This window comes from Hoplias malabaricus, chromosome 5 (assembly GCF_029633855.1).
Source record: "Hoplias malabaricus isolate fHopMal1 chromosome 5, fHopMal1.hap1, whole genome shotgun sequence".
Lineage (NCBI taxonomy): Eukaryota > Metazoa > Chordata > Actinopteri > Characiformes > Erythrinidae > Hoplias > Hoplias malabaricus.
In genome coordinates this window covers 34,890,451-34,917,926 of record NC_089804.1, presented here as the reverse complement: position 1 = coordinate 34,917,926, position 27,476 = coordinate 34,890,451, and the positions used below count along the sequence as shown (strand labels likewise).

At 40.2% G+C, this 27,476-nt stretch overlaps 1 protein-coding gene across 2 annotated transcripts; it reads left to right on the top strand.

The window, feature by feature from the left end:
* Nucleotides 1–394: 394 nt before the first annotated feature.
* Nucleotides 395–27,175, top strand: LOC136696239 (inter-alpha-trypsin inhibitor heavy chain H3-like). 2 transcript variants are annotated; one of them, XM_066670452.1, is made up of 15 exons: nucleotides 395–517; nucleotides 16,384–16,550; nucleotides 16,644–16,748; nucleotides 17,524–17,686; nucleotides 18,177–18,287; nucleotides 18,388–18,516; nucleotides 18,652–18,768; nucleotides 18,862–19,030; nucleotides 19,163–19,273; nucleotides 19,361–19,542; nucleotides 19,632–19,811; nucleotides 21,892–22,019; nucleotides 22,273–22,451; nucleotides 23,263–23,334; nucleotides 25,691–27,175. In XM_066670452.1, the coding sequence occupies exons 1-15, from the start codon at nucleotides 446–448 to the stop codon at nucleotides 25,807–25,809; spliced, it is 2,004 nt and encodes a 667-aa protein (XP_066526549.1). In that variant the 5' UTR covers nucleotides 395–445; the 3' UTR covers nucleotides 25,810–27,175. The 2 variants fall into 2 exon arrangements, with proteins under 2 accessions (XP_066526549.1, XP_066526550.1); XM_066670453.1 differs by having other exon boundaries at nucleotides 402–517; nucleotides 16,387–16,550.
* The last annotated feature ends 301 nt before the right edge of the window (nucleotides 27,176–27,476 follow it).

Genomic DNA, 27,476 nt, shown 5'->3' with positions numbered 1-27,476 from the left:
ATTCTTAAAAAAAAAACATTTTTTTCACCAAAATAAGCCTTGTAGTATGTAAGGAATAAATCCCTGTACATTTCTAAGGTGGTGTAACATCATTAGACCCATAAAAATAGATTAAAATATTTATTTGAATATTTACATTAAACGCTATCGCTTCTTTTGGTAATTGTGTGACGGTCCCTAACGGTTAAAGCAGCTGCGTTTCTGGCTTTTTCTCAGAAAATACAAATTATAGGCTTCTTTCGATATACCACGAATCTGCAATTGTACCGGTGAATATACCGGGGAAAAAAGCAGAATTCCGAACCGTCAAACGAATGATGAATATGAAACTGTGTGTGTGTGTATGTGTGTGGGTGTGTGTGTGTGTGTGTGAGAGAGAGAGAGAGAGAGAGCGAGAGAGAGAGAGAGAGAGAGAGAGAGACGATTCCGTGGTGTGTGGATCACCATGGATCGAGCTGCTTTTAGTTTCACAGTGTTTGGATTCTTACTCGTCTGGGCTGCTTCTGGACAAACACAGGTGAGCTGAAGAGGGAACCCACATAGCAAACAAGCATTTTGCCCGGATCCGGGACGGTTGTACCGTAATATCTGGGCCAGAACGACTCCGGTATAGTTGGTTTCATATTCGCATATTCAGATTTGTTTCTTCAATAGCTCTCAAACGGTGCATGCAAATGACTTAATACTTGCAAATTATTGCTTTTGGGATCCAAGACAAGCAGCTACAACTTATGTCAGAAATGTTTGCCATTTAAAAGACAGGAAATATATTGTTTCCTATAAGCTACCGCTATCTCCGCGAGAGCTAAGGGATCGTTTACAAACTACACTACACAGTAAAAACGAAGGTGACGCACCACGCACATGAAATACACTACATCTTTTACGTTGGTAAATGTAACCCATGTTGGCCATGCACCATTGCTAGTGATGAGTTTTTTAGATTAAATTTCAATAGTATTAGATACTTTGATGATATTGTTTCTAAACAAGTTGTATTTGATGAAGTGTAACACACATGACATACTACACCTCTTATTTTGGTCAATTTAACCATTACTGGCCCATGGTGATAGATTTATCATTATAAATTTCAATAGCTTTTGAAGCTTTGATGACATTGTTTCAAAACAAGTTGTATTTGATCAAGTGCCACCCACATGACATACTACAACATACTAAACCTCTTAATTTGGTCAATTTAACCATTACTGGCCCGTGGTGATACATTTTCATTATAAATTTCAATAGTTTCTGAACCTTTGGAATTTTCATTGCAAAACAAGTTGTATTTGATGAAGTGCCACCCACATGACATACTACATCTCTTATTTTGGTCAATTTAACCATTACTGGCCCGTGGTGATACATTTTTCTTTAACAATTTCAATAGCTTTTGAATCTTTGATGATATTGTTTCTAAATAAGTTGTATTTGATCAAGTGCAACCCACATGACATACTACAATATACTACACCTCTTATTTTGGTCAATTTAACTATTGCTGGCCCATGGTGATGCATTTTTGAGAATAAATTTCAATTGATTTTGAATGTTTAATAAAATTGCTCCGAAAGAACATATAGCTGTTTGAATGAAGAAATGGCGGGGTAGGCAATAATTTGAGTAGGTTTTTTTAACTGATCTTTTAAATATTTTTATTGACCAACTGTCAATATTTGGCAGAATATTTCTGTAATTATATACACACAAAACTACATCAATAGTTACAATCCAAAAAAATTACTTTCAATGTAAAAATAAAGTAAATTGTCTGACTTCACTCATGAGAGACATAACATGTGCCAGCTTTGTACATACAGTAGGTGTATGCAAAAGGTTGGTGTATCCACAGGATACATTTAAAGAAAACCAGAGCAGACATTCCCAGAAAGCAGGGGCTACCTTATTTAACGCATAAGATCAGATGTGTTGCTACTTGTTTTGGACAATGTCCTAGGTCCACAATGGCCCTTTACAGACACACTTGCTTTATGCTCACAATGTGTTATTTTGATATCTGAAAAAAGACAAGTATGTCAGAGTATTCCTCTGCAGTCTCAGCCTTGTTTATGACACAGCACACAAAACCAATGGACATCTTTTGCAGGAATGATAATATTAAGGCAATCCAAATGAAACCAGCGCTGACATCTATCACAGTTGCTACTGTAATGGGTTATTGCTAATTTTTGCTAGGCATTTGTAAAGGCATTGGTATGTAATTGCTAAAGTTTTACAGGTTGGCTGCTATGGTGTATCAGCAAACATTTGGCCAAAAACCTATTCTCATAAGCATTTGCTGTGTTTGTTTCTTAGATACCAATGTCTTTACAAATGCCTAGCAAAAATTAGCAATAACCCATTACAGTAGCAACTGTGAAAGATGTCAGTGCTGGTTTCATTTAGATTGTGGGTTACACTTCATCAAATACAACTTGTTTTGAAACAATTTCATTAAAGCTTCTAAAGCTATTGAAATTTATTCCCAAAAGCCCATCACCATGAGCCAGCAATGGTTAAATTTACCTAAATAAGAGGTGTAGTATTTCATGTTGGTGGCACTTGATCAAATACAACTTGATTTGAAACCATATCATCAAAGATTCAAAAGCTATTGAAATTTGTAATGAAAAATGTATCACAGTGGGCCAGTAATGGTTAAATTTACCAAAATAAGAGGTGTAGTATGTCATGTGGGTGTCACTTGATCAAATACCATTTGTTTAGAAACAATATCATCAAAGGTTTAAAAGCTATTGAAATGTATTCTCAAAAACCCATCACTACAGGCCAGCAATGGTTAAATTGACCAACGTAAGAGATGTAGTGTATGTCACGTGCGTGGTTCGTCACCTTCGTTTTACTGTGTAGTGTGGTTTGTAAACGGTCCCTTATTGAATCAGATTTGTGCCAAAAAGAATCACACAAAAAATTTAACACAAACGTAAAACTTATAACTTGCAAACAAAATATCCAGCTCAGACCTTTGTGCTCCATGACTTTTGTGCGTGAGCTCTGAGTTTTCTGCACATGTTCTCTGAGTTTTGTTGGCCTGATCCCTGAGTTTTGCAGCAGTTTTGGTACAAACTCTCGCGTGGGCGGGACTTCTCAGGGGTGCCTTCCCATTGTCTAATGAGTTTTTGAGTGGCAACTCAGTGCCCTGGACATGGTTCACGACTCTGAATGCAGCAAGCGTGTGCATTCGGCTTTGGAACAATACCTTTTGGGAATATAACGCATATGAACATTCACGTTGCTGAATAGCTCTGATATTTAATTAATTTCCTCTTTATAATATTTAAACAGATAGTTCTTTTTGCTTGAACTGTATACTGTTAGAACATTTTGACTTCTTGTTTATCAATATTATTATTAATAATCATCGTTATTATTAATAATTCATTATTGTTAATAATGGTTAATGATTTATTAATCATTCACATTTCCTCTCAAAATCCAAAAATGACAGTGGACTTTGCAGAAGTTTGATACAACTTTATTAAATGGGCATTTAAACCGTCTAACAGCGATTATGGAAAAGAGAAGACCCACTAAGTTAGTACACGATAGGTTTCTAAACAGAGGCTCAAGCACTCATGAATAATAATTTACAAATAAACAAATAAACTCTCATTTATTCTGTTTCATCCCGAGCAAACAGACATCGGTGTGAGAATTCGTGTTTGTGTAAAATTACTATCTCTTTAATGTTGAAATCTTTACTGTCTCTTCGCTGCTGAGCTGCAACGAATGCCTTGGGCACTGAGTTGTCACTCAAAAATTCATTAGCCAATGGAAAGACACCCCTGAGAAGTCTCGCCCACGCGAGAGCGTTGTGCCAAAACTGCTCGCAAAACTCATGGATCAGGCGCACAAAACACAGACAGCACGTGCAGAAAACTCAGAGAACTAGCAGAACTCAGAGCTCACGCACAAAAGTCATGGAGCACAAAGGTCAGAGCAGTATATTTTGTTTGCAAGTTATAAGTTTTACGTTTGAGATAAATTAGTCCCTTAGCTCTCGCGGAGATGGCGGTAGCCCATAGAAAACATATATTTTGTGTTTTTTAAATGGCAAAAATTTACTAAATTGAGGGAACAAATTAAGTCTCTAAATACTATTTTTCCACCATGATACTTTAAGGGCTCCGTAACATACAGAGCCAGGGATATTGATTTCCATTTGCAGTTCACTGTATAAAGCCTCCACTGATCAGAGCAAACTTGGAAACTTAGACTTGTATTACTTGACATGGTACATCCATTCTTCTGTAAACAGCCTAAAGAAGACAGAAAGAGAATGTTTTATTTGTGAAAAGGCACAAATGAACTTGCCCATAAAAATGTATACTTGGTGTAACTATGAAAATCTCTGTTGGATGTGAATACACAGTCACTTGTAACTACAATTGTGACAGTTGATGATCCTCCAGAATTTACGCATATATCTGCCTGAACAGCTCTTATAATTTCATCTGAAATGCTGATAATAAAGACAGTCTGCTGCCATATATCCTTCTATCTCAAACTTTTACGTAATTTTAATGGAACATGAAGTTATCATTTGGACCATTTCTGTGTTTACAACTGAAATGAACACAAGGTGATATTTTTCAATCAATCAAACAAACTAAAAACAAATAAATAAAAACAAGCAAAAAAAAAAAAAATTAAAATTAAGATGACCACCTACTAACCACCCATTTACCACAGGAGCACTTTAGTTGAATTTGTTGACTGAGCACTATTTATTGTTTAAATTAATTGTATTTGCACTTATTCTTTATTTAACTATATTATTTTTAGATGAAACACATACATATAAACACTGACAAGGTATATTTGATATTAAATTAATGTGTCGTATTAATTATGTCATATCACATGCTATGTTCACAGGGTCATTACAAAAATATGGACAGCAAAATTTCTTCATCTTCAGGATATCAAGTCTGTTATACTGTGTCTTCAATGAGTCTTTCAGATTTTTGAGACACTGAAAATAAAGAGGTAATATCCGCGGAAGGAAGCTAAACGTGTAGTTTTCCACGGTATGGAAGTTGTGTTCGTATTTCGCCATCTAGCGGCGACTGAATGGAACTACTGCACCATTTAAAGTGAAAGAGAAAATCCGAATGAATCCATTGGTCATCCTCTGTATCCCGGATGTGTACTCTGAATTTTTTTCACTAGTATTTTTGGTATCTGAATTTTGTCTACTACGGAGCCCCTAATGGGACTGGGGGAACGTTTCCTCGCAAATACATTGTGCTCCTTTGCAAATGTTTTATGATACACAATTGTCTTTGTGGCTCAGTCAACACATCAGGACACTGCAATTTCCAGGGACATTCAGCAACTTGAAACAGATATTATATATGTATTTATTTATCTCTACTAACACACAGTTTCGTTGCCAGTACGAATCGTTCATACATCTGTAAGGAACTGCCTAACATCAGAGGAAGTTGTGAACAACAAGTTTATATACGTTCGGTAGCATCCTGAAAGTGCTAGTCAGAACACAGTAGTTCCACGTATCTCCATAGTAACAGGTGTATGAGACGTAGGTGGCTTCGTGAAAAAAAGTAAAAGTGTGGACGGCTGTTTTTTTTTTCTTTCTTTTTTTTTCTTTTTTTTGTTTTTGTTATTGACTGGGGTAGGGGTGAAGCTAAGAATCTTAACGAAAAACCTTTACCAAGCAAAGTCGCTCACAAAAATCCGGTCATTCAATTACAAGATGGAGATTGTAAGGCAGTGGTGAAACACAGAGATCTCAGGGCACGTTGCAGACTGATTTTTACAGAGACATGACTCCAGACACGGCTGTGGAGCTCGCGAGCCGGTTGCTACACCATGCATTTCATTTTATCTGGGAATTCTGTTTTTTTAAAGCTGCAGTAAAAACAGGATACCATTTTATGCAAGAACTGACTTTTACACACATACACACATTACTCCAATACACTACCAATAGCTACACATTTATTCAGGTGTTCACTCTCCATTCTCTCTCACTGTTTGGAAACTGTGTACATTGTCTGCATCTCTGTACTGTTCACGTCACCTTTGTCCATGCGCTTGCACTTTAAATTCTCTCATCCTCATTTCATAGCAATTAACAACACAGCAACAAACGTTTCAGTTGGCGCTCCCCAATAACATATCCATGTTTTCTGCTCAGAAGAGATGTTATGTCTTTATATTTCAGATCAAGGTCAAAGTAAAATTCAACGAGCTGCTCCATAGTTCACCTGACACGCACAGCAAGCATATAATCAACAGCAAGCACAGTACTACGGAGCTCAAAAAGTATTTGCGAGGGAACGCTAAATCAATAGTCTTTTTTTATTTTCCCCCAGTCCCTTTAGGGGCTCCATAGTCTACCGAATTTGAACAACTTTGAAATATATTGTTTGAAATTTTTTGCGCTTGAATATTTTTATCTGAATTTATCTTTTATTCTGAATACTAACAAACGTAATGAAAACGTGTTATATTCAAGAGCAATTATATTCAGATGCATAATTTCAGTGCAAAAAAAAAAAACCAGTGGTACATCTTCAAAGGTGGTAATATTTCAAAGTCTAATGAGACAGATTTGCTTCCATATAAAACAACAGTGCCCCCTAGCGGTGGCTTGTTCGCTGGCCACATTTGTGGATCAGGCTGCATTTGTATTTGGAGCGGGTGAAATGCGAGAGGAAAGTCTCAGAATCAAAAAACCCGTGAGAGGAAATAAACAAATGCACGTCACGGAAAACACGTGAGTGACTTGATCCACAAATACATATTCTACATTTTACAAATAAATTTTAAATCCGAAACTTCGACTTTACAAATATTTGCAATATAAATTTAAACAAATGTATTTATTTTTGCATAAAATTTGTGATATATCTATGAAAAACAAAAACATGTATTTATGAATGTAACTGTATTTGTACAAATTGCAGGCTGTGAGACACAGATTGGGACATGTTCATTTGTGAACAGTGAAACATATTTGTGACTTTGTGTTTAATTTGTGGATTAACATTTACTCATTTGTAAAGTATTTTGAGACTAATCTCTCTCCATAAACGTCTGTCCAACTGGATAACATTAGTATGTTGCTGCTAAACTTAAAAAAGGACCATGTTTACACTTAAACCAAAAATGGAAAAACTGCTGCTAATAAGTGAAGTTATGTAATAACATAATTTTGGGAGTAGGACCACACCCGAACTCCTCCTCTCAGCCCTATATATACCCTGCAAATTCACGTCATTTCCGCGTCGGACAAACTCGCCTCATTTAGTTCAGGAGATGGATTTCGACTCGACTGCTTCACAACGTCAGCTCGCTCCTCCGCGCTGGGTCATTCCTGCTGATCCCCATATTCGGAGCCATGTTCAGCCTTTATCAAGCCCATTTAGCCTCCTGTTTTAAACTGGCTCCGGCTAAACAGCTATGGGACTGCCCGGTATCTGAAGTTACGTACGGCCGTTGTCGCGCCTGCAACCGCTTCAACTGTTCTATGCTCTGCTGTCTTACCTGCTCCGGATCGGTGCTCTGTTCTCTTGCTTCTCCTCCCGCTGCATTCGGCCTCCCGAGTGACCCCCCGCATCTGCCTCCGATGCTGGCGCAAGGCTTCGAGCCTCCCCTTATTTTCATCTCCGGCTACGCTGCTACGGGACTGCTTCGTGTTTTGGGGAACGCGAATCTACCGTCGTCACGGTTGCTGCTCCACAGCTACGAGCTCTACAGCGCCTTGAGACTCCCATTTCCTCCTCTCCAGCAGAACAGCCGCGGCGTTCCAGCAACGTGCTTCGAAACAATGGCGTCCCCTTCGTTTACTCAGCTAAAGAGAGAAACCCGTCTGCCAGTGTAAGGAGCCCCTATGCAGCAATGCGATGACGTCACAACCTTCTATCTCCGACTCAACGCCCCCTGCTGGAGCACTCTTCGTCTTCCTGTTACCCTTTCTGGTTGTGTCTAAGCTGGAAACATTAGCCTCAATGTCTTATAGTCTTTGCTGTCTCACAGGTCGGTGCTTTAGAGGGCTGTTTTGATAATAATATAATTATCTGAGCTGAATTGGATAATGGCTTAGAATCTGCAATATTTATGCACATCTCCAGGGCAGTAGTTTACCTACACTGCTTACCAAGATGGTCCTATCTGAAATGTTGGAAAAGAAAGCAGGCAGGATGTTTAAGCCTCCATTCCAAATCGGCTCCTCTTTCCATCTGAACACTGCCTTGATGGACAGCATTGCACCCATTTAGACACAGCCCTCCAAGTTCGTTTCGTTCTCTCTTATCCTCTCTACGCATCATCCCACCCCTCCCTTTATCATCCCACCCCTCCCTTTCTCTTCCTCTACATCTGTCTCAATTTATCATCCCACCCCACCCCTTTTTCTTCCTCTACATCTGTCTCTACGCATCTTCCCACCCCTCCCCTTTTCATCCCACCCCTCCCTTCATCATCCCACCTCTTCCCCCGTTGCAGCCGCAGCTGCATGTCTCAGACCTTCTAGCTTGCGGCGGGCCTGTCTCCTGTCTAGCACTTTGAGCACTCGACGCGGTCTACTCTACGTAGGTCTACTCTACGCATCATCCCACTTCTTCCCCCATTGCAGCCATAGCTGTATGCCTCACCCTTCTAGCACACACCCCTCTATAGGTGCCACGGCGACCTGTCTCCCGTCCAGCGCTCTGGGCACTCGACACGGTCTATTCTACGATCTACTCTACGCATCATCCCACCCCTCCCTTCATCATCCCACCTCTTCCCCCATTTCAGCCGCAGCTGCATGCCTCAGACCTTCCTGCCTGCACCCCTCTATAGGTGCTGTGGTGGGCCTGTCTCCTGTCCAGCGCTCTGGGCACTCGATGCGTTCTTCTCACTGCATGGCTTCCTCATTGCTGATTCATTTTCTTTCCACCCTCTACCCCTGCTGTTGCTCTATGCCTCATACTTTCCAGCTCGCACCCACTCTACAGGTTGCTGTTGCGGGCCTGCCTCCTGCTTGGTGCTCTGGGCATTCTATGCAGTCTCCTTGCTGCACAGCTTCCTCACCCTAGATTCGCTCTCATCCGATCATCTCATTCTCCCAGCCTCTACATCAGCAGCTTGCATACTTCATGGACACTCATCCCAACCTCTTCAATTTGCGGCCGCGCCATACCCTGCCTCTAACATTACAATTCTCATTTTTCTATTTAGGTGCTGCTGCAGACCCTCATCCTCATCTACATCTGCTGATGTGCTTCTCCCACCCTCCGGCTTCCAGTTTATACTCTCTTTTCAGATGCTGCTGTGGACTATCGTACCGGACCCTCCTCTGTGCTGCCTTGCTCCTCACACTCTACAGCTTCTAGCTCCTGCTCTGTTTTCAGGTGCTTCGTTGGACCTTCATCCCCCACTTCTTGCTGCTGCACTACTCCAAGTCTCTGACTTTCCAGCTCATCGTCTTCCCAGGTGCCGTTACAGGCCATGTCCTAATCCTCTCCTTTGCGGCTGTCCCGCACCTCGCCTCTTCCTTTACAGCACACTCTCTCTCCTGATGTGGACCATCATCCTAATCCCCTTCCCCTCGTGGTTTTGCTGCATCCTGCCTCTTCCTTTACAGCCCTCCTCTCTCATGCCACAGACCTTCATCCCAACCCCATAACTTTGCCGCCGCACCGCTCACCTCCAACTTCTCAGCTTGCACTCTCTCCTCAGAAACTGCTGTGGACGCTCATCTCTATGCCTTCCCCTCACAAACAAACGGTGCCCTGCGTCCACTGTACGGCTTGCACTCTCTCCTGCTGGATCTTACCTTCTGCTTCTGCTTGCAGCTAAGCTTCTCCTAGCGACTGCACCTTGCACTGCCTCTTATTGTACTGTTCGTACTAATTCTTCCAGCAGCTGCGGGCTTTCAACCTGACCTCTCCTCTTCGCCATCATGCTGGTGATACTTTAAAATTCTATAATTAGTTGATCAATTTGATTTCTGCCGACGCGATGATCTTAAGACCAACTCTGACTCTATCACATTTCACAATTATCACCCCTTTACCGCTGCGGCATCTGAATACTCGAATTATCAGTCACGCTAGAATTTCCGTTATCATAATCAATAAAGGACATTCAACTTACTCATGCTATTTCTCTACCATCTCACGTGACACTCACTCATGCACCAGTTTATTAAAGGTAGTTAATTCAAAGACTCACTAACCCCTTCATTCACCTACACACAATCAGGACACCAATCAGACCCTTGACCAGAGTACCTGAACCTATTCATTCTGCAGCACTTAATGACCAGCATTCCTGTAAATTTCTGGGGTTCTGGCTTCATACGCATTCATAAGCCGCCCTGAACTCTTCCCCAAAAGACTTCTGAGTTCACCTCCCCGTTTCAGCCTCTACGGGCATGGTCCGTACTAGCAAAGTGAAGTTATGTAATAACATAATTTTGGGAGTAGGACCACACCCGAACTCCTCTCAGCCATATATATACCCTGCAAATTCACGTCATTTCCGTGTCGGACAAACTCGCCTCGTTTAGTTCAGGAGATGGATCTCGACTCGACTGCTTCACGACGTCAGCTCGCTCCTCCGCGCTGGGTCATTCCTCTTGATCCCCATATTCGGAGCCATGTTCGACCTTTATCAAGCCAATTGAGCCTCCTGTTTTAAACTGGCTCCGGCTAAACAGCTATGGGACTGCCCAGTATCTGAAGTTACATACGGCCATTGTCGCGCCTGCAACCGCTTCAACTGTTTTATACTCGCTCCCGCCTCCACCCCATCTCCCCCCCATTTCCACCATTTTCTCATATTCATTTATCCAACGGGGGGGGTCTGGCTTCATACCCATTCATAAGCCGCCCTGAACTCTTCCCCAAAAGACTTCTGAGTTCACCTCCCCGTTTCAGCCTCTACGGGCATGGTCCGTACTAGCAAAACAATGTTTACATTCATACAAATATGGACAAAAATTGGACCTCACTGCTCGTACTATAAGTGGTTTTGCACACGTGCACTTTGTCGTATTATGTAGTTGTTGTTTTATGTAGCACCTTGGTCCTGGAAGAACGTTGTTTCATTTCACTGTGTACTGTACACCATTTCATATGGCTGAAATGACAATTAAAGACACTTGAAACTACAGTTTATTTTTTCAATTATTTATGGCATAAAATAGATCACATTTCAGGTGCAGAAATCATTTTCTAATAATTTATAAACATTGTCTCAAAGCTGTATTAAAGTTTAGTATTAGTAGCTGTGCACCACTGTGCTATTTGCAAACACACTTGTTGAACATTGAGAACTCAGAAGAATCTCACATGGATTACTTTGTGTTAATTTTTTTATTCACTCATTCTCTATAAATGTTTGTCCAGTTCAGGTATTAACATTTAACATAAGCCATTAATGTAAACATAGAAGAATATAAATGGAAAAAGGTCTCTTACCGCTCCTTTATGGGGGAGACAGTAACCTCAGTGGGCCAAGGAATGTCCTGGAAAGGCTCTCTCAAGCTCATCTGCAGGGGGAAATGGAAACATGTTAACAAATTAAGGTCATATTTAGCTCTGAACAGTTTAGCTCAGGAGCATAAAACTCAATGTAGGTAATGGGCCACGTTTTAAACCTGATGTGGACAGCTACAGGAAGCCAGTTGGTAAATTTCGGAGGATTGAAGACAATCCATGCAGCTGCATTCTGGATCAGTTTAAGGGGTCTGATGGCCCACAGAGGAAGACTAGCCAGGGGTGAGTCGCAGTAGTCAAGCCTTGAAATGACTAAAGACTGGACTAGCACCTGGGCAGCCTCCAGAGAAAGAAAGTGTAGGATCTGCCCAGTGTTGTACAGTAGAAACCTGCATGAGATTGTCAGGTTCACAATATGGGTTGTGAACGACAGCTGGCCATCTAGAATCACACCAAGGCTTCTAACATTTCCAGGAGTTTTCAATTGAGATATGAAGATCATGGTGAGGGTGGAGAAAAGCAGCTCAGTCTTGCTAGGATTGACCTTCAGGTGGTGAGATGTCATCCAAGAAGCAATGTCAGTCAGACATGACGAGATGCGACTGGACTGTCAGATGGTGGGAAAGAAAGCATTAGTTGAGTGTCATCAGATAAGTATGGACTGGATTAAAGCTAAACCTTATGAAAACATTACAGATTTAGACTGTGGTGATGATGATGGCGAGGTAATGTGATATTGTGCATATTATTAGAGCTTGACATAGCCTTAAGCAGTGTTGCCAACTCCTCCGTAAAGAAAGTAACCATTGGCTGACAAATTTGCATAATTATCCATTTGTAATTGACGCCATAGAAGAGAGGAATAACGTCATGGGGAGACAAAAAGTGAGTAAAAACACCCTAAACATGTTCTTGGTTTTGTATTTTTTTTGGGTCATTGAAATAGGCCAACTTTTCTCAAAATAACTATGACTTTAATGCTTTGTCTAGACCTACATTACATAAATCAGTTTTGTTCTGTACTGTTTAATGTTATAATATCACATTTAGTCAAAAGGCTTATGTGAGGTGTAACTGCTAACTCTACGTCCAACCCTCCTCCTTTATCCAGGCTTTGGACCAGCAAAGTGTCATTAAAAGAGACACACTGGCAGTTATTTATTTTCTTTGTACTGGTTTCCAGAAAGAGTACAGCACCAGTCAAATGTTTGGACATACCCACTCAGGGAGGGTTTCCTTTGTTTTGGGAAATTTATCACAGATTGTGAATGTGCAGTACCAGTCAAAATTAGGACATCTTCTTAGGACATGTGTTAAACAAACCAGAATATGTTTTATACTTTACACTTTCTTCAAAGTAGCCACCTTTTGCTTTAAATGAGAGCTTTGCAGACTCTCTGCGTTTTTTTAGTCAGCTTCATGAGGTTGTCACTTGGAATGGTTTTCAGGGAACAGCTGTGGCCTTGTCATGAGTTAATTTGTAGAACTGCTCGCCTTAATATGTTTGAGACCATAACATGGGTTGTGGGCTGGTTCTAAATAGTGAATGGCCCCATTCAACCAATGACTAATGAGAAGGTGTGTCCACACTTTTGACTGGTACTGTAGGTCATCTGACTAAGACTGTGTGATGCAAATGCAGTGATATAGTGTTACACAGAAGAAACATTTACGTTGCGTCACGCTCGGCAAGCCAGGGTGGGATGATGTTCGGCTTTGTAAATACGTGATTCATCTGCGTAAAATTGGGCAGGTAAAATTGGGCAGGTAAAGACACTACATATTATTTATTGACTCCCAAACATCTCCCAAACGACTCCCAACAGCTTACCAAAATGCATTAAATAATTAATTATTAATAAAATAATAATTAATTATCATTTATTTACATATTTACAATTATCATAATTATCACTACGTAGTGCTTATGCCACCGCAACGTGTGCATAACTATTTCCACTGCAGTGTATTAGCTCATTAATGTTATTGAATTAGAATGAAAGAACAGAAGACTCCTAACATGTCTTGTGTTTGTTTGTTTTCAGTCAGCCATGAATATTCCATTATTTTTCAAGAAAAAAACTCAAGTGAGAGGGGAAGGTGAAAATTATGTGGCTTCATTGCCCACAGTAGGGTGACGAGATGCCCTAAAAAAAAAATAAAAAACACACAAAATCTGAGTAAACAGTAACCGGTCAGCTCTAAAATAGCTTGCATGACCTGGCTAAAAGGAGAGCTGTCTATGTATTGTACACTCTCAAAATAAAGGTACATTATTGGTCTTTAAAAGTACAAACAGTGTAAATGTACCTTTAAAAGTACAACAGTGAGTCCACTTAAAAGACCAGTTCTGTTCCCTATAGGTACATTACATTCTCTTCTCCAGAAGGAAAGGTGAATATTTGTAAGTTTTCATTATAGAACTTTATCAAATAAAGTAATATAATAAAAGCCCTGGAGAGGAAACTGGTCGTATGAAATAACCACAATTTTAAAATCAACACTTAGAATTAAGTTACAATTATGTTCCCTAACTAAATGTACAAATGTGTGCCCTTGAGGGTACCTCCAGTGACAAATTTTCTGACGGTGTAGGGAAATTACCTACAGTATGTGGGCAGTGATTTCTGTTTTTAATTATTTCTATTAAACCACATAATAGAGACTGTGTCTGCTACTGTGGAAAGATGTTTAAAATTAAAGTAACACATCTGTTACCTGTGTTATAGCTTGTGTGACTATCATATCCTCAGAATCTGTAAGTGATCTTCATAATATTGATAACAGATTATTAGAATGAAGGTGTGATTTGAATCTGACTGTATGAAAAAATGCTATAAACGAATATTAATTTATTTATTTGTCTGTTGTTAAATTAAAATACCTGTTGTTTGTTATATTTGCAAATTGGTTGGCAGCACAAAGAGGGAGAGAGGAGAATAGAGAGAGAGCGGAGGGGGCGGGGGTGTGGGGGGGTGGACAGCTTTTGTTTTTCTGCACTTATTGCAGTAGAGTCCACAATGATTTCACATCAAATTATTCACATCAAACTGAGCTTATGATATTGACGTATATTCAAATGACGTATAATTTAATGCATATGTTATTAATTGTGTGCAGTAAATAGGAATGTTTTACTATTCTGGGCGTGGAGAGTAAGTTTCCTTAGAGAGCGGGAAGTAGTAATTCTTTCAGTGTCTCATTCCTGGAGCAGGGAATAATGTAAACAAGAGCTTACATTTGTAGACAGAAAAAACCCATATAAGTGAGGAGGGTAGGACTGAGAAGGGAGAGATTAATAGAGACATATAGAGACAAATGAAATTGACTGCCAGCCCTTAAGGCTGGTAAGATGCTATAAAAATAAAAATGTATTTACACCTCTAGACAGTGTCTGGCAGAGATTCTTATTCATCACCCACAACACCCCAGAAGAAAGGCACAACAATATCCTGTCATAAAAGTGGATTCTCCCCATCCACCTCTTACATTTATTTATATCACTCAAACTTTCTTTGGCCTATTTATTAGTACTTATTTCTACTTACGTCATTTTTTAATCAAATTCAATATATTTGTGTAAGATTGTCAGTGCAAAGGGCGAGAGATGATGGAGAAAGAGAGATGGAGAGAGTACAAGCGCAGGAAGAACCATGTGAGAAAATAGACGTGTACTGAATAGTCAGTAACTGTCAAGCTGGGAAAGAAAAAACGTACTGTTTCCAATATAAATGTATGTTTTATCCTGGAAGTTATCAGTTCTCATTTTATTATTAAATGTTTTCCCAAAATGCACACTTATACATGTCAGGCTGCTAGGCTCACTGGGCACTGCACCCCTAAAGCTCTGTTCCTAAAGTGCCCCTGGTTTTAACATTAAAATTATGGAAGGGACATGGCCACATTTTCTTCTGATACATTTACCATTTATTTAACATTCAATTAACGTTTAATATTATGCCCGGTTGCTCTTGTTGCCCTGACAACAGATGATTTTACTGGCGATTGTATGTTTTCAAATCAGAAATAAAAGTCGTGTATCAGTCTTTCACATTATTGATTAGTGATTCATTTGTTGATGAAAGGTACAGAACATTTTGTCATAGTTCTCGTCTTCAAATGATTACCTTTATTTAATTTTTGTTGGCCCCCTCCAGGGTGTATTCCTACTTGCGCCCAATGATTCCAGGTAGGCTCTGGACCCACCGCGACCCTGAATTGGATAAGCGGTTACAGATAATGAATAAATGAATGAATGAATAATTTTTGTTGTGAAAAATAGATCAACAAATATTCGTCATATGTTCTGTTAATTAAATTTACATTGTTCCAGAATTTTCGATGTAACCACAAAAAAACACAGGTCCACTGCTCCCCTACAATGATCTCTGGTGGATTCTTGGCATGAGAGCGGAGTTCCATAACTACAGAGATTATATAAGCTGTATGTTTATCAGGAGTCTTAAAACTGCATAAACTATGAAAATCATTCATTCATTATCTGTAACCACTTATCCAATTCAGGGTCGCGGTGGGTCCAGAGCCTACCTGGAATCACTGGGCGCAAGGCAGGAACACACCCCGGAGGGGGCGCCAGTCCTTCAAGGGGCAACACAGATACACAAATCCACTCACACACTCACACTTTTGAGTCGCCAATCAACCTACCAACGTGTGTTTTTGGACTGTGAGAGGAAACCGGAGCACCCAGAGGAAACCCACGCAGACACGGGGAGAACACACCAACTCCTCACAGACAGTCACCCGGAGTGGGAATCGAACCTACAACCTCCAGGTCCCTGGAGCTGTGTGACTGCGACACTACCTGCTGCGACACCGTGCTGCCCATAAACTATGAAAATATAAAACTATTACTATTACTATTACTACGATTTCTCCACAGCAGGAACAAGACATAGACATCTACAGCTTTCACATAAACGCCACAGTGACCAGCCGCTACGCCGTCACCGTCATCACCAGCCGCGTGGCCAACCGTCTCAATGAGTCCAAAGAAGTCCATTTTCAGGTTCAGATTCCCAAACATGCCTTCATCAGCAGATTCAGGATGTGAGTAAACATGCCTCATTTCAGCATTGTCCTTATTCAGATTTAAATCGTCATACCTGACAATTCAGTGTTGATGAAACAATGCATTTCCAGGACCATGGAGGGGAAGATGTATGATGGAGTTGTGAAGGAGAAAGAAGAGGCTCAGCAGCAGTATAGTGAGGCCGTGTCTCGAGGAGAAAGTGCCGGAATTGTCAGGTAAACATTTTAAAATATTCAGCAGCACACACAATGTGTATACCTTCTGTAGAAAATATGCTCTGGACCAGCTGCACATGAGCCTAATACCAAGCATGGTTTAGAAGGGTATGAAGGCTGGAGGTGGAAGCTGTAATTTCGCATAGTGGGAACAAACCCTTGATTAATGCCTTTTAGTTCAGAGGAAATGTTAGATGAGCAGATGTTTTCACTCTCTCCAGGCAATGCACAACACCACAGTCCTTCATTTACTGATGGATTTATTCTTCTCCTTAAAGATTTGCTGACATCAAGTCTGCCATCGAATTGTTTAAATGCATATAATATAAAACACACATTGAAATCACATAAACACATACATACACAGTGCAGGAGCAAATATACACACCCAAACAGCTAAATAAATATACCATGCTGGCTGCATACAACCAATAGGGAATGAGTCCACTTGAAGATGAACTTCAAGAACAAATGTGTATGTAACCTCAGCTTTTAAAATCTTCCACAAACTTTAAGCAGAGTATAAATGCTCTTGATGCACATCTTGGCAGGAAAAAATTGCAACACCAAAATATGTCAGTGCACTACATAAAGTAATTCCTACTGTGTGTTAACTCAAACACATCAACTCAATCCACAAACAAAAACACACAAAACTCCAGCCATAATCATACTTATTATTAATGGCAGTTAAAGATGGATTACTGGATTATAACACGCCTGATGATTAATACAGCTCAGTTATCTGCTATTCTGTGTTGTCCTTTTTCTCCAGTTCAGTGGGACGGACTCTGGAGGAGTTTAAAACCTCGGTGACTGTGGCTGCTTCCAGTAAAGTGACTTTTGAACTCACCTACGAGGAGCTGCTAAATCGACAACTTGGGAAATATCAGCTGCTAATCAACGCACAGCCGATGCAGACGGTGACAGATTTTAAGGTGAAGTCCACATTCATCAGCTCCGTCTGTCCGGGCTCTTGTCATGTCAGATTTGAGGAGAAATTTTCTGCAGTGTGAATGGCCTCATGGACTTGGATTCCAATAGGATTTGAACCACATTTGAACGTGGTTGTAGATCTGATTCAAATTTAATCAGGGGTGGAGTTTCCTGCCTTCAGCATCTTTATATTGCTCTGTTACTATGACAACCAATGCCCGCATGATTACTATCACAACCAATACCTGCATCATTACTATGGCAACTAATGCCTGAATCATTACTATAACAATCAATATGACTACAGTCTGTACACTAATATCAGATTTAGTCACTTGCAACATGCAATGTGGACACTAGGTTCTAAAAATCTGATTGCATAAGCAGATCTGATTTGCTCCACAGTGTCCTCCACAGTACAGAACTCCGCATTGTTGTACTTTGTTACAGATCTGAAGGTGTTTCTGATTGTTGTTTATACGTCTCTGTCAGATTGATGTGTACATCCATGAGAGTCCAGGTATTTCCTTCCTGGCAGTGAATGGAGGACTGAACACTAAAGAACTGGCCAATGCTGTGACGACTACACGATCTGATAAAGAGGTGAGGACTAATGACACTGTGCTTTGCAAATCTCAAGTTTTATATATCATTGTCCTTCCCTTCTCTTGGACTGAGTTTTGTGATGACTGTGAAACTACAGGTGTGGGTGAACTTCTACCCGACTCGGGAGCAGCAGACGAACTGCAATGTTTGTGGACCTACAGGACTGAAAGGAGATTTGATTATAAACTACGATGTGGAGAGACAAAACCCCAGTGGAGCTCTTCAGGTATTTGCTGTGTCATACATCTTTATGTATTAATGTCTCATAAACACAGCTGTAAAAGAAGCACTGACTTGATGAGTTGAGTATAAGAAGTAAGACTGGTGTTACACTCCTGTCTATTCCTCTCTCTCCGGTCAGGCATCAGAAGGTTATTTCGTTCACTACTTTGCACCCACAGACGTTCAGCGCATCCCGAAAAATGTGGTGTTTGTAATCGACCGAAGTGGCTCCATGTCTGGAAGGAAGATTCAGCAGGTGAACTCCACTCTAGGGTTTACTTTTGATCTAAGACCCTTATCTAGAGTCATTTCAGTGTACAGACTTGTTGATGACTTCTTTTCATTTCAGACTCGTGAAGCACTGCTGAAGATCCTGGGAGATATTTCTGAGGAAGATCACTTTGGGCTGGTCACCTTTGACAATCACATAGACGTCTGGAATCCTGAACTGCTCTCGGCCTCAGAGGGGAACCTGCAGAAGGCTAAGGTCTTTGTGAGAAAGATTACAGATGGCGGATGTGAGATTCCTCCTGTTCATGTTTTAGAATTAAACTATACAGCAGACAATATAGAATAAAGTGCTTTAAGGAGAGAGAGTAGAGCTTTTCAGACACTATCTAATGTTTTATCTAATATCCTGTGTCCTTCAGCCACAAACATCAACGATGCAGTGCTAAAGGGAGTGGAGATGATCAACAGACATCAAAGAGGACGATCCGCTCCCATCCTCATCCTGCTGACAGATGGAGCTCCTAATACAGGCAAAAACAGGCTCAAATACAATAAACACAGTGAGGTCTCCATACACATCAGTATTTCATATTTTTCCATCGTCTCCTTCTCTTCAGGTGAAAGTGACCCGATAAAGATTCAGGCCAATGTGAAAAAGGCCATCGGAAGGAAGTTTCCTCTGTACTGTCTGGGGTTTGGATTTGACGTTAACTTTGAATTCCTGCAGAAGATGGCTCTGGAAAACAGTGGACGTGCTGTTCGGATCTATGAGGATTCAGATGCTGATCTACAGATGCAGGTAGTGAAGGATGTTACGGTTGTTTCTGTTTAAATCCACTTCATTACTGCGACTGTTCAGAGTTTCAGCACCGTCTTCATGCTCTGTAGGGTTTCTATGAGGAAGTAGCCACTCCACTGTTAACTGATGTTCAGCTGAACTACACTGGAGCAGGAAATCTCACCCAGACCACTTTCAGACACTACTACAACGGCTCAGAGATTGTAGTGGCCGGACAAATAACAGACAACAGCCTTGACTCTTTCCAAACAACGGTCATCGCCATCTCGGTAAGAGCATCTCTGTTGTTAAAGTGCAAAGCTGTGCTCTACAGTCTCTAATCCACTGCATTTCTGAATTACAAAATCTTTAAGCATTCAAAATATGAATAATGCTACAAGCAAATGCTAACACTCATGCACACTGAAATGACATTACATTTAATGGAGCAATCTGTAATATAATTACTGTACTTGTTCATGAAATGTCCAGGGTGTGTGGTCATGGATTAAGGCTAGATTGAAGCATTAGCATCCCCTAGAGCAGGGCTGAAGGAATATATTCTCTTTGAGAAGTGCCCATTCCAGAGCGGAGCTCTACTGGAATTTCTGCCTCAGGTCCCGCCCATTTTCCACCGCATGGGTCCGGCTCTACACGACTCGACACGCTTAAAGCTTGTTGCTTTGCCTCTGGCAGGGCTCCCCCGCAAAATGGAGATGTAGAAAAACCCGTCTCTGTCAGGAATCGCTGGCTTTGGAAACCACATTAACGACGGTGATAAATTTAGGCGCTGTTTGCTCACGTTTTTGGACTAAACACGGCTCCTCGCCCCAGTTCTCAGAGATCAGATTCACTTGTTGCACATTCGGCTTTCACTGGAAATTTTCATCCCAAGAAGCATTTAAACCTATTCAAAACACCTTGAGGTAAAGTTACAAGCTGCCATTGTGAGTGTGATAAAAATAAATGAGAAAAATGCTATAATTTAAAAGATTTTACAAGCAGCATGTTTGTGTTTAATTTCAATGAGCTCTGCATTTCATGGTGATTGACATGGCTCTGGCCAATTAGCGCTCAGCAGGGTTTACATGTATGTAGTCAAAAAAGGGTCAAAAAGATTTTAAGTTTGTAAAACAATACTCACAAATGTAACGGACGTTGTAACTGCGTTTGAGCAACTACACACACGTAAAACTAAAATCCACAAATGTATTGGAATGCACAAATTTAAAACAACAACAACAATAATAATAACTTAAAATCACAAATGTGTAAAAAAAAGATTTGCATTTGTAAATCAAATGTCGTGAATGTGTGAATCAGTACCTTCTCAAACGGCTTAAAATGTGCAAGAGCAAACCTTTTAAAGGTTCCAAATGTGACAGTGGGATTTATTGAATGAGGTGGAAAAATCCACACATTCGCGTTCTCTGCTGCGTGTGCGAATCTCTTTTTGCAGTTGCGGATTTAACGGCCAATTGATGGACCAATAGGAAAGCTTTAGCTGGACCAATCAGATCGCGAGGTTTGTTTAACCAATCAGAACACTGATTTGTTGCTGTCAACCATAGTGCTTTTCCACCAAATGAACTCTAGTTCTTGAACCTAGTTGAGCTTCACATCTGAGGAGGAGGAGTTGGAGGAGGCAGACAGCTTTCTCCACTGTTTTGAAACTGTATAATAGTTATTTACATGCTTTAAATGCTTGGTGTCAGCATTACAGATTGCTCCTTTGAAGTAACTCCAAAAACAGTAATTAAAAAATTTCGCCAGAGGTCTATACAACATTGAGATTGGTTGGAACAGAGAAAAGTTCAAATATGTCTAAAAAAGACATCCCATACTGTTTAAATTATGTTAAAACGTGACATATGGCCAGAATACCATGGTCCATCTTGGGCTAAATTTGGATCATCTCAAGACAAAACATAGCCCAGTTTCATCATGTATTTTTGGGCTAAATCAAGACCATGACACACTGACAGAGGATTTAACCCCAAAACACCCTCTATATGACACAGCTATGCCCTGTGATGTACTGGCAGGATATCCAGAATAAAGCAAGGTTTGTAATTTTTGCTCCAGGGCTCCCCTAAATTTGCAGAGTCAGTTGAGGGAGAGGGGTAAGGGGGTTCTTACCTCCAAAATTACATAGTGCAATCTCTGCAGTGCTGCTCCTGGATTAGCAATGACAGAAGCTATATTCTCCCTCTTACAGCTCAGTGGAAAATCAAAATAATTTTCGCTGTAATTTTAAGGTAAAAATACTACCTAGTGTTCCTTTAAACCCAGACTTCCTGATATAGGCATGACGCCCCCTGCAGAATCACAATGTAACTTCAGTGATCTATTCTTCTCTCCTCTTTGTAGAGAAACAGTAGCGTAATCTACCAGGATTCTGTTTTCACTAAAGACTTGGCAGGCGTTTCACCACAACATGAGAACTTCTTTGAGAGAATCTGGGCTTATCTCACAATCAAACAGCTACTGGAGAAAGAGTGAGTGGGCTGCAATCTTCTGTACTCTGTGTGTTTGTGTTTGTGTGTGTGCACGCTCATGAGTTATTCAGTGTACATCCAAATCTATGGCCAAAGATCTCAACGCCAAGTATATGCCAGAGGGGCATGAAGCCCCCCGGTGTATCTGCATTGTTTGGAGAGATGGAGTTGCAGAAAGAATGTGAATAAGCAAGTTAATGGATGTGTATGTACCTGAAAAAACACACTGAGCATTATCAGTCCTGTCTTTAAGGGTGGCTCTGAGTGGACAGGAGAAAGAGAAAGTCAGGGGAGAAGCTCTGGATCTCGCTCTCAAATATAAATTTGTGACACCACTGACCTCTATGGTGGTCACCAAGCCCCAAGAAGAGGAGACACAGGTCGTAAACAAACCCATAGAGGGAGAAGAACCAGAACACAGAGCGCATAGAGGTAAGTGTCTAAACCGAACCCTCCAGACACAGGCATTTATCGGTTGTGAAGCAGCTGCACATGAGCTTAATATTGTACTCCTCTGTGCCAAATGTGGTCTATAGGGGTGTATTGGCTCATGTGCAGCTGTTATAGAGAGTGTGTAATGCTTTTCTGTGGTATAGAAATGAACCCAAATCTACAGTGGTTTCTCGGTTAAAGCATTAATCATTAACAATGTCTAAAAACATATGGATATTCAGTGTGTAATAATCATGTTTCCTCTCCATCAGCTCTAATCTGTTACTCCCTGGCCCTGTCCTATGTCTGTTTTCCCCACCATGTACTCATTCAGCACATGGCTCTGTTTGTTGTTGTTCTTGTCTCCGCCCTAGTCCCGCCTTAGCTCCGCCCTCTCATCAGTGTCTCCTTTGTAGTCCTTCCCTCTCGTTATCAGTCCCAGGTGTTCCTTCTCAGTGTTTTGTATAGATACCCCTTTGTTTGCTGCACTCCCTTGTCAGTTCTTGTGCTTTGTATCTTAGTTTGAGGTGTCTGTTTGTATCTCTCATCTCTAGTCTACTAGTATGTTCCTCTCTCTCGTCTGTTAGTCCTTTCCTCTCTTTCTAATCTCTTTATACTTCCCTCTGTCTCTAGTCTATTGGTAATTCTTTATCTAGGTCTCTCTATGTAAGTATCTCTGTCTAGGTCTCCCTATATCTCAGTATCCCTGTCTAGTTCTCTCTGTCTTTGTGTCAGGGTCTCTGTTAAAGTATCTATCTCTGTTAAATGTTTCAGTTCTTTCTTTGTTCTAAATAAAGCTTCTGTGTTATAGGGTTTGGACCCGCCAACTCTTATCCTGAGAACGATGATCTATTGTACACTGACTACATTTCTCCTGACTCAAGTTAGTAAATACATTTGTTACAAATAAACAAATAACAGATTTTAATGTACAGACATTTGCTTGTCAGTAGTGTTGTGAGATTTAAAGAATAATGTAAATGTCTAGAAGCAAATATGATTCTTCATTTGTTGAACTACAGATGCCCACCAGTTGTTCTGCATACTTTATTAGCCCTCTTTGACAGAGCAAGTATATACAGTGGGGCAAAAAATATTTAGTCAGCGACTGATTGTGCAAGTTCTCCTACTTAGAAAGACGAGGGAGGTCTACAATTTATCATAGCTACACTTCAACTATGAGAGACAACATGAGAAATAAAATCCAGGAAATCACGTTGTAGGATTTTAAGAATTTATTTGTAAATTATGGTGGAAAATAAGTATTTGGTCAATAACAAAAGTTCAATACTTTGTAATATAACCTTTGCTGGCGATGACAGAGGTCAAATGTTTCCTGTAAGTCTTCAACAGGTTTGCACACACTATATCTGTTATTTTGGCCCATTACTCCATGCTGATCTCCTCTAGAGTGATGTTTCGGGGCTGTCACTGGGCAACACGGACTTCAACTCCCTCCACAAATTTTCTATGGGGTTGAGGGCTGGAGACTGGCCAGGCCACTCCAAGACCTTAATGCTTTTTACGGAGTCACTCCTTCATTGCCCAGGCGGTGTGTTTGGGATCATCGTCATGCTGGTAGACCCAGCTACGTTCCATCTTCAATACTTTCCCTGATGGAAGGAGGTTTTGGCTTAAAATCTCAAGATACATGGCCCAGTTCATTCTTCCCTTAACATGGATCAGTTGTCCTGTCCCCTTTGCAGAAAAACAGCCCCAAAGCATGATGTTTCCACCCCCATGCTTCACAGTAGGTATGGTGTTCTTGGGATGCAACTCAGCAATTATGGAAGCAAATCTGTCTCAGACTTTGAAATATTACCACCCTTTTGAACCAATTGAACCAACATCCAACCACGACCGAATTTTGCTTGTTTCACCTTAAATGGTGCAGTAGTTCCATTCTGTCGCCGCTAGATGGCGAAATACGAACACAATTTCCATACCGTGGAAAAACTACACGTTTAGCTTCCTTCCGTGGATATTCTCTAATTTCAAAGTGTCTCAAAAATCTAAAAGCCTCACTAGAGACACAATATATCAGACTATTGATATCCTGAAGATGACAATTTTACTGTGGAATTTTTTTTGTAATGGCCCTGTGAACATAGCATTCAGTGTTTAAGCAAACACAACTGGAAACTTCAAAATATATTGTTTAAATTTTTTTAAAGCTTATTTTTTTTTCTGAATTTATTAACCTTGAATAATAACAGTGAAAACGTGTTCTTTAAAATTCACAAGTTCAATTCAAGAGCAATTATATCCAGATGCATAATTGTGAAGCAAAATATTCAGAGGTATAAATCTGAAGACTTAAATTCAAAAGCAACAAAATTCAGATGCATAATTTCAGTGCTACAAACTCAAAGGTGGTAATATTTCAATGTCTGATGAGACTGATTTGCTTCCATAAGCATTCTTCTTCCTCCAAACATGACGAGTTCTGTTTGGTTCTGTTCTGTTCAGGTTTCATCTGACCACATGATTTTCTCCCAGTCCTCTTCTGTATCATCCATATGCTCTCTGGCAAACTTCAGACGAGCTGGGACATGTACTGGCTTCAGCAGGGGGACACACCTGGCACTGCAGAATTTGAGTCCCTCTCAGCGTAGTGTTACTGATGGTAGCCTTTGTTACTTTGGTCCCAGCTCTCTGCAGGTTATTCATCAGGTCCCTCCGTGTAGTTCTGGGATTTTTGCTCACCGTTCTCATGATCATTTTGACCCCACAGGATGAGATTTTGCATGGGGCTCCAAATCGAGGGAGATTATGAATGGTCTTGTATGTCTTCCATTTTCTTACAATTGCTACCACAGTTGATTTACTCACACCAACCTGCTTGCCAATTGTAGATTCACTCTTCCCAGCCTGGTGCAGGTCTACAATTTTCTTCCTGGTGTCCTTCAACATCTTTGTTCTTGGCCATCTGTTTGAGGCTGTGGACAGGTTTTCTTTTATACAGATAATGAGGTCAAACTGGTGCCATTAATACAGGTAACGAGTGGAGCACAAACAAGCTTCTTAAAGAAGTTGTTACGGGTTTGTGAGAGCCAGAAATCTTGCTTGTTTGTGGGTGACCAAATACTTATTTTCCACCATAATTTACAAATAAATTCTTTAAACATCCTACAATGTAATTTCCTGGATATTTAACCCAGCTTAGTGTTTGCTCTGTACTTTCAGTGATTTTTGTTAAAGGAAGTAAAAATACTTTTTTGATTGTGCTCTTTCCTCAGAAGCAAGTCGGCTATCGGAAAATGTGCCCAGATTCCGAATACTAACAGGAGAATTACATGGATGGGTTACATGGATGGGTGTTTATTCTTCTATGTTTCTTATCATCTTCTCTATCTAATTTGTCTTATCCAGACAGATAGTGTTTAAAACTGCATTGTCTAAAAGATTTTTCAATCATCAGATTAAAGGGACACTAGGTTTTATTTTTAAATAAACATTTTTTTAGCTTCAATGTCATTGTTATGCTCCGTTTGACTGTAATGACAGTTGCTCCAGAGTGAGAAAAGCTTTTCTCTGGAGTATAAATGTACTCAAATACACAGTGGTTTCTCAGTTAGTGTTAATCCATTTTTAAAGATGTCTAAAATCCTATGGACTTTCAGTGTGTAATAAACATGTTTTCTCTGCATCAGCTCCAAGAATTTCATCAATCCTCCGCAGTCCTGTACCTCAACTTCCCTCAAGTTTGTATTTTTTCTTAAATTTGAGATTTTAGTGTACAGACATCTGCTCGTCAATAAAATTGAGATATGAAAAAAATATGATTAAACTGGAATAAAAATATTACAAGATCGGCTAATAAATTACATCTTATTAGAAAAAAATTCCTTACGCACCAAACGTAGACAGCAGCAGTTTAGCAACATTTGGAATCCCATTTTGAATTCCCTAGCATTACTAGTGTACGGATGCTTTACTAGGCGAAATAACAATTTGAGATATCTTTAATTACATTTTGGCTAGTGTAAATGATGTCAATTTACCATTAAGTTCAATGGAAACTCCAATACAAAATATCTGAAATTAGTTACTGACTGTCTTAAACTTTCATTTCAGATATCTAAAATAATTACTAGGCAAAAAGTAAATTAGCGATATCATGCCTTTTGTTCAGATTCATTGTCATATTTCCTATTAAAAGTATCTTAACTCCCTTATTGAAGATATCTTAAATATATTTTAAGGTATCAGAAAGTAAATAGGGCTATTTTAGCTTTAAATCATTTTATCATGAAATCAAGACATAAATTTACACGTGAAGGTTCAATTGTCAGAAATGTAAATTTCACTAGTGACAACTGAAACTTTACAAGTTATATTTAAATAATATCTTTGCATGTTAACACGAAATTATACTTTGTATTAACACAGAGAATCCAACATGTTCTGAGCCCAATAGCCTTCTGTAGGAAAGAGATATCTAAAAAATGTCCAAATTCAACCATATTTCGCCCGTCAGCTGATGTCAGGGAAATCAGTTTTCAACTGACCTGTGCCCACTGGGTATGAACATTTCTCATTAATGGAGCATCGGCTGGTGTTATGATTAGTTTTGATGTATGTGGGGAAAGGTACAAGGGTAAACGCAACCTGCAACTAATATTTGTGAGAGAATTTACAGAAAACTAAGCAAAAATCTATTCATACGTGTGTGTGTATATTTGAACTTCAAATGCTTGTTGATTACATGAATAAACTATATTACACGGTACCTTACCTTGTTTTTTATTCACTGTATTATGCATGAAGAAAAGTTGTTTCCCTTTAAGCTTGGCAGCACAGTGACGCAGCAGGTAGTGTCCCAGTCACACAGCTCCTTATGGGCCATATTGTCATTCATTCATTCATTATCTGTAACCACTTATCCTATTCAGGGTCACGGTGGGTCCGAGCCTACCTGGAATCATTGGGCGCAAGGCGGGAATGCACCCTGGAGGGGTGCCAGTCCTTCACACACACACACACACACACACACACACCCCCACCCCCACCCCCCTACGGACA

What these genes read in the sequence shown, in the direction of transcription:
- LOC136696239 (XM_066670452.1), top strand. Translation starts at nt 446, where the DNA reads ATGGATCGAGCTGCTTTTAGTTTCACAGTGTTTGGATTCTTACTCGTC. An exon ending in TTCATCAGCAGATTCAGGAT is followed by an intron (nt 16,551 to 16,643) that starts GTGAGTAAACAT and finishes ATGCATTTCCAG; the next exon opens with GACCATGGAGGGGAAGATGT. An exon ending in ATGCTGATCTACAGATGCAG is followed by an intron (nt 19,543 to 19,631) that starts GTAGTGAAGGAT and finishes CATGCTCTGTAG; the next exon opens with GGTTTCTATGAGGAAGTAGC.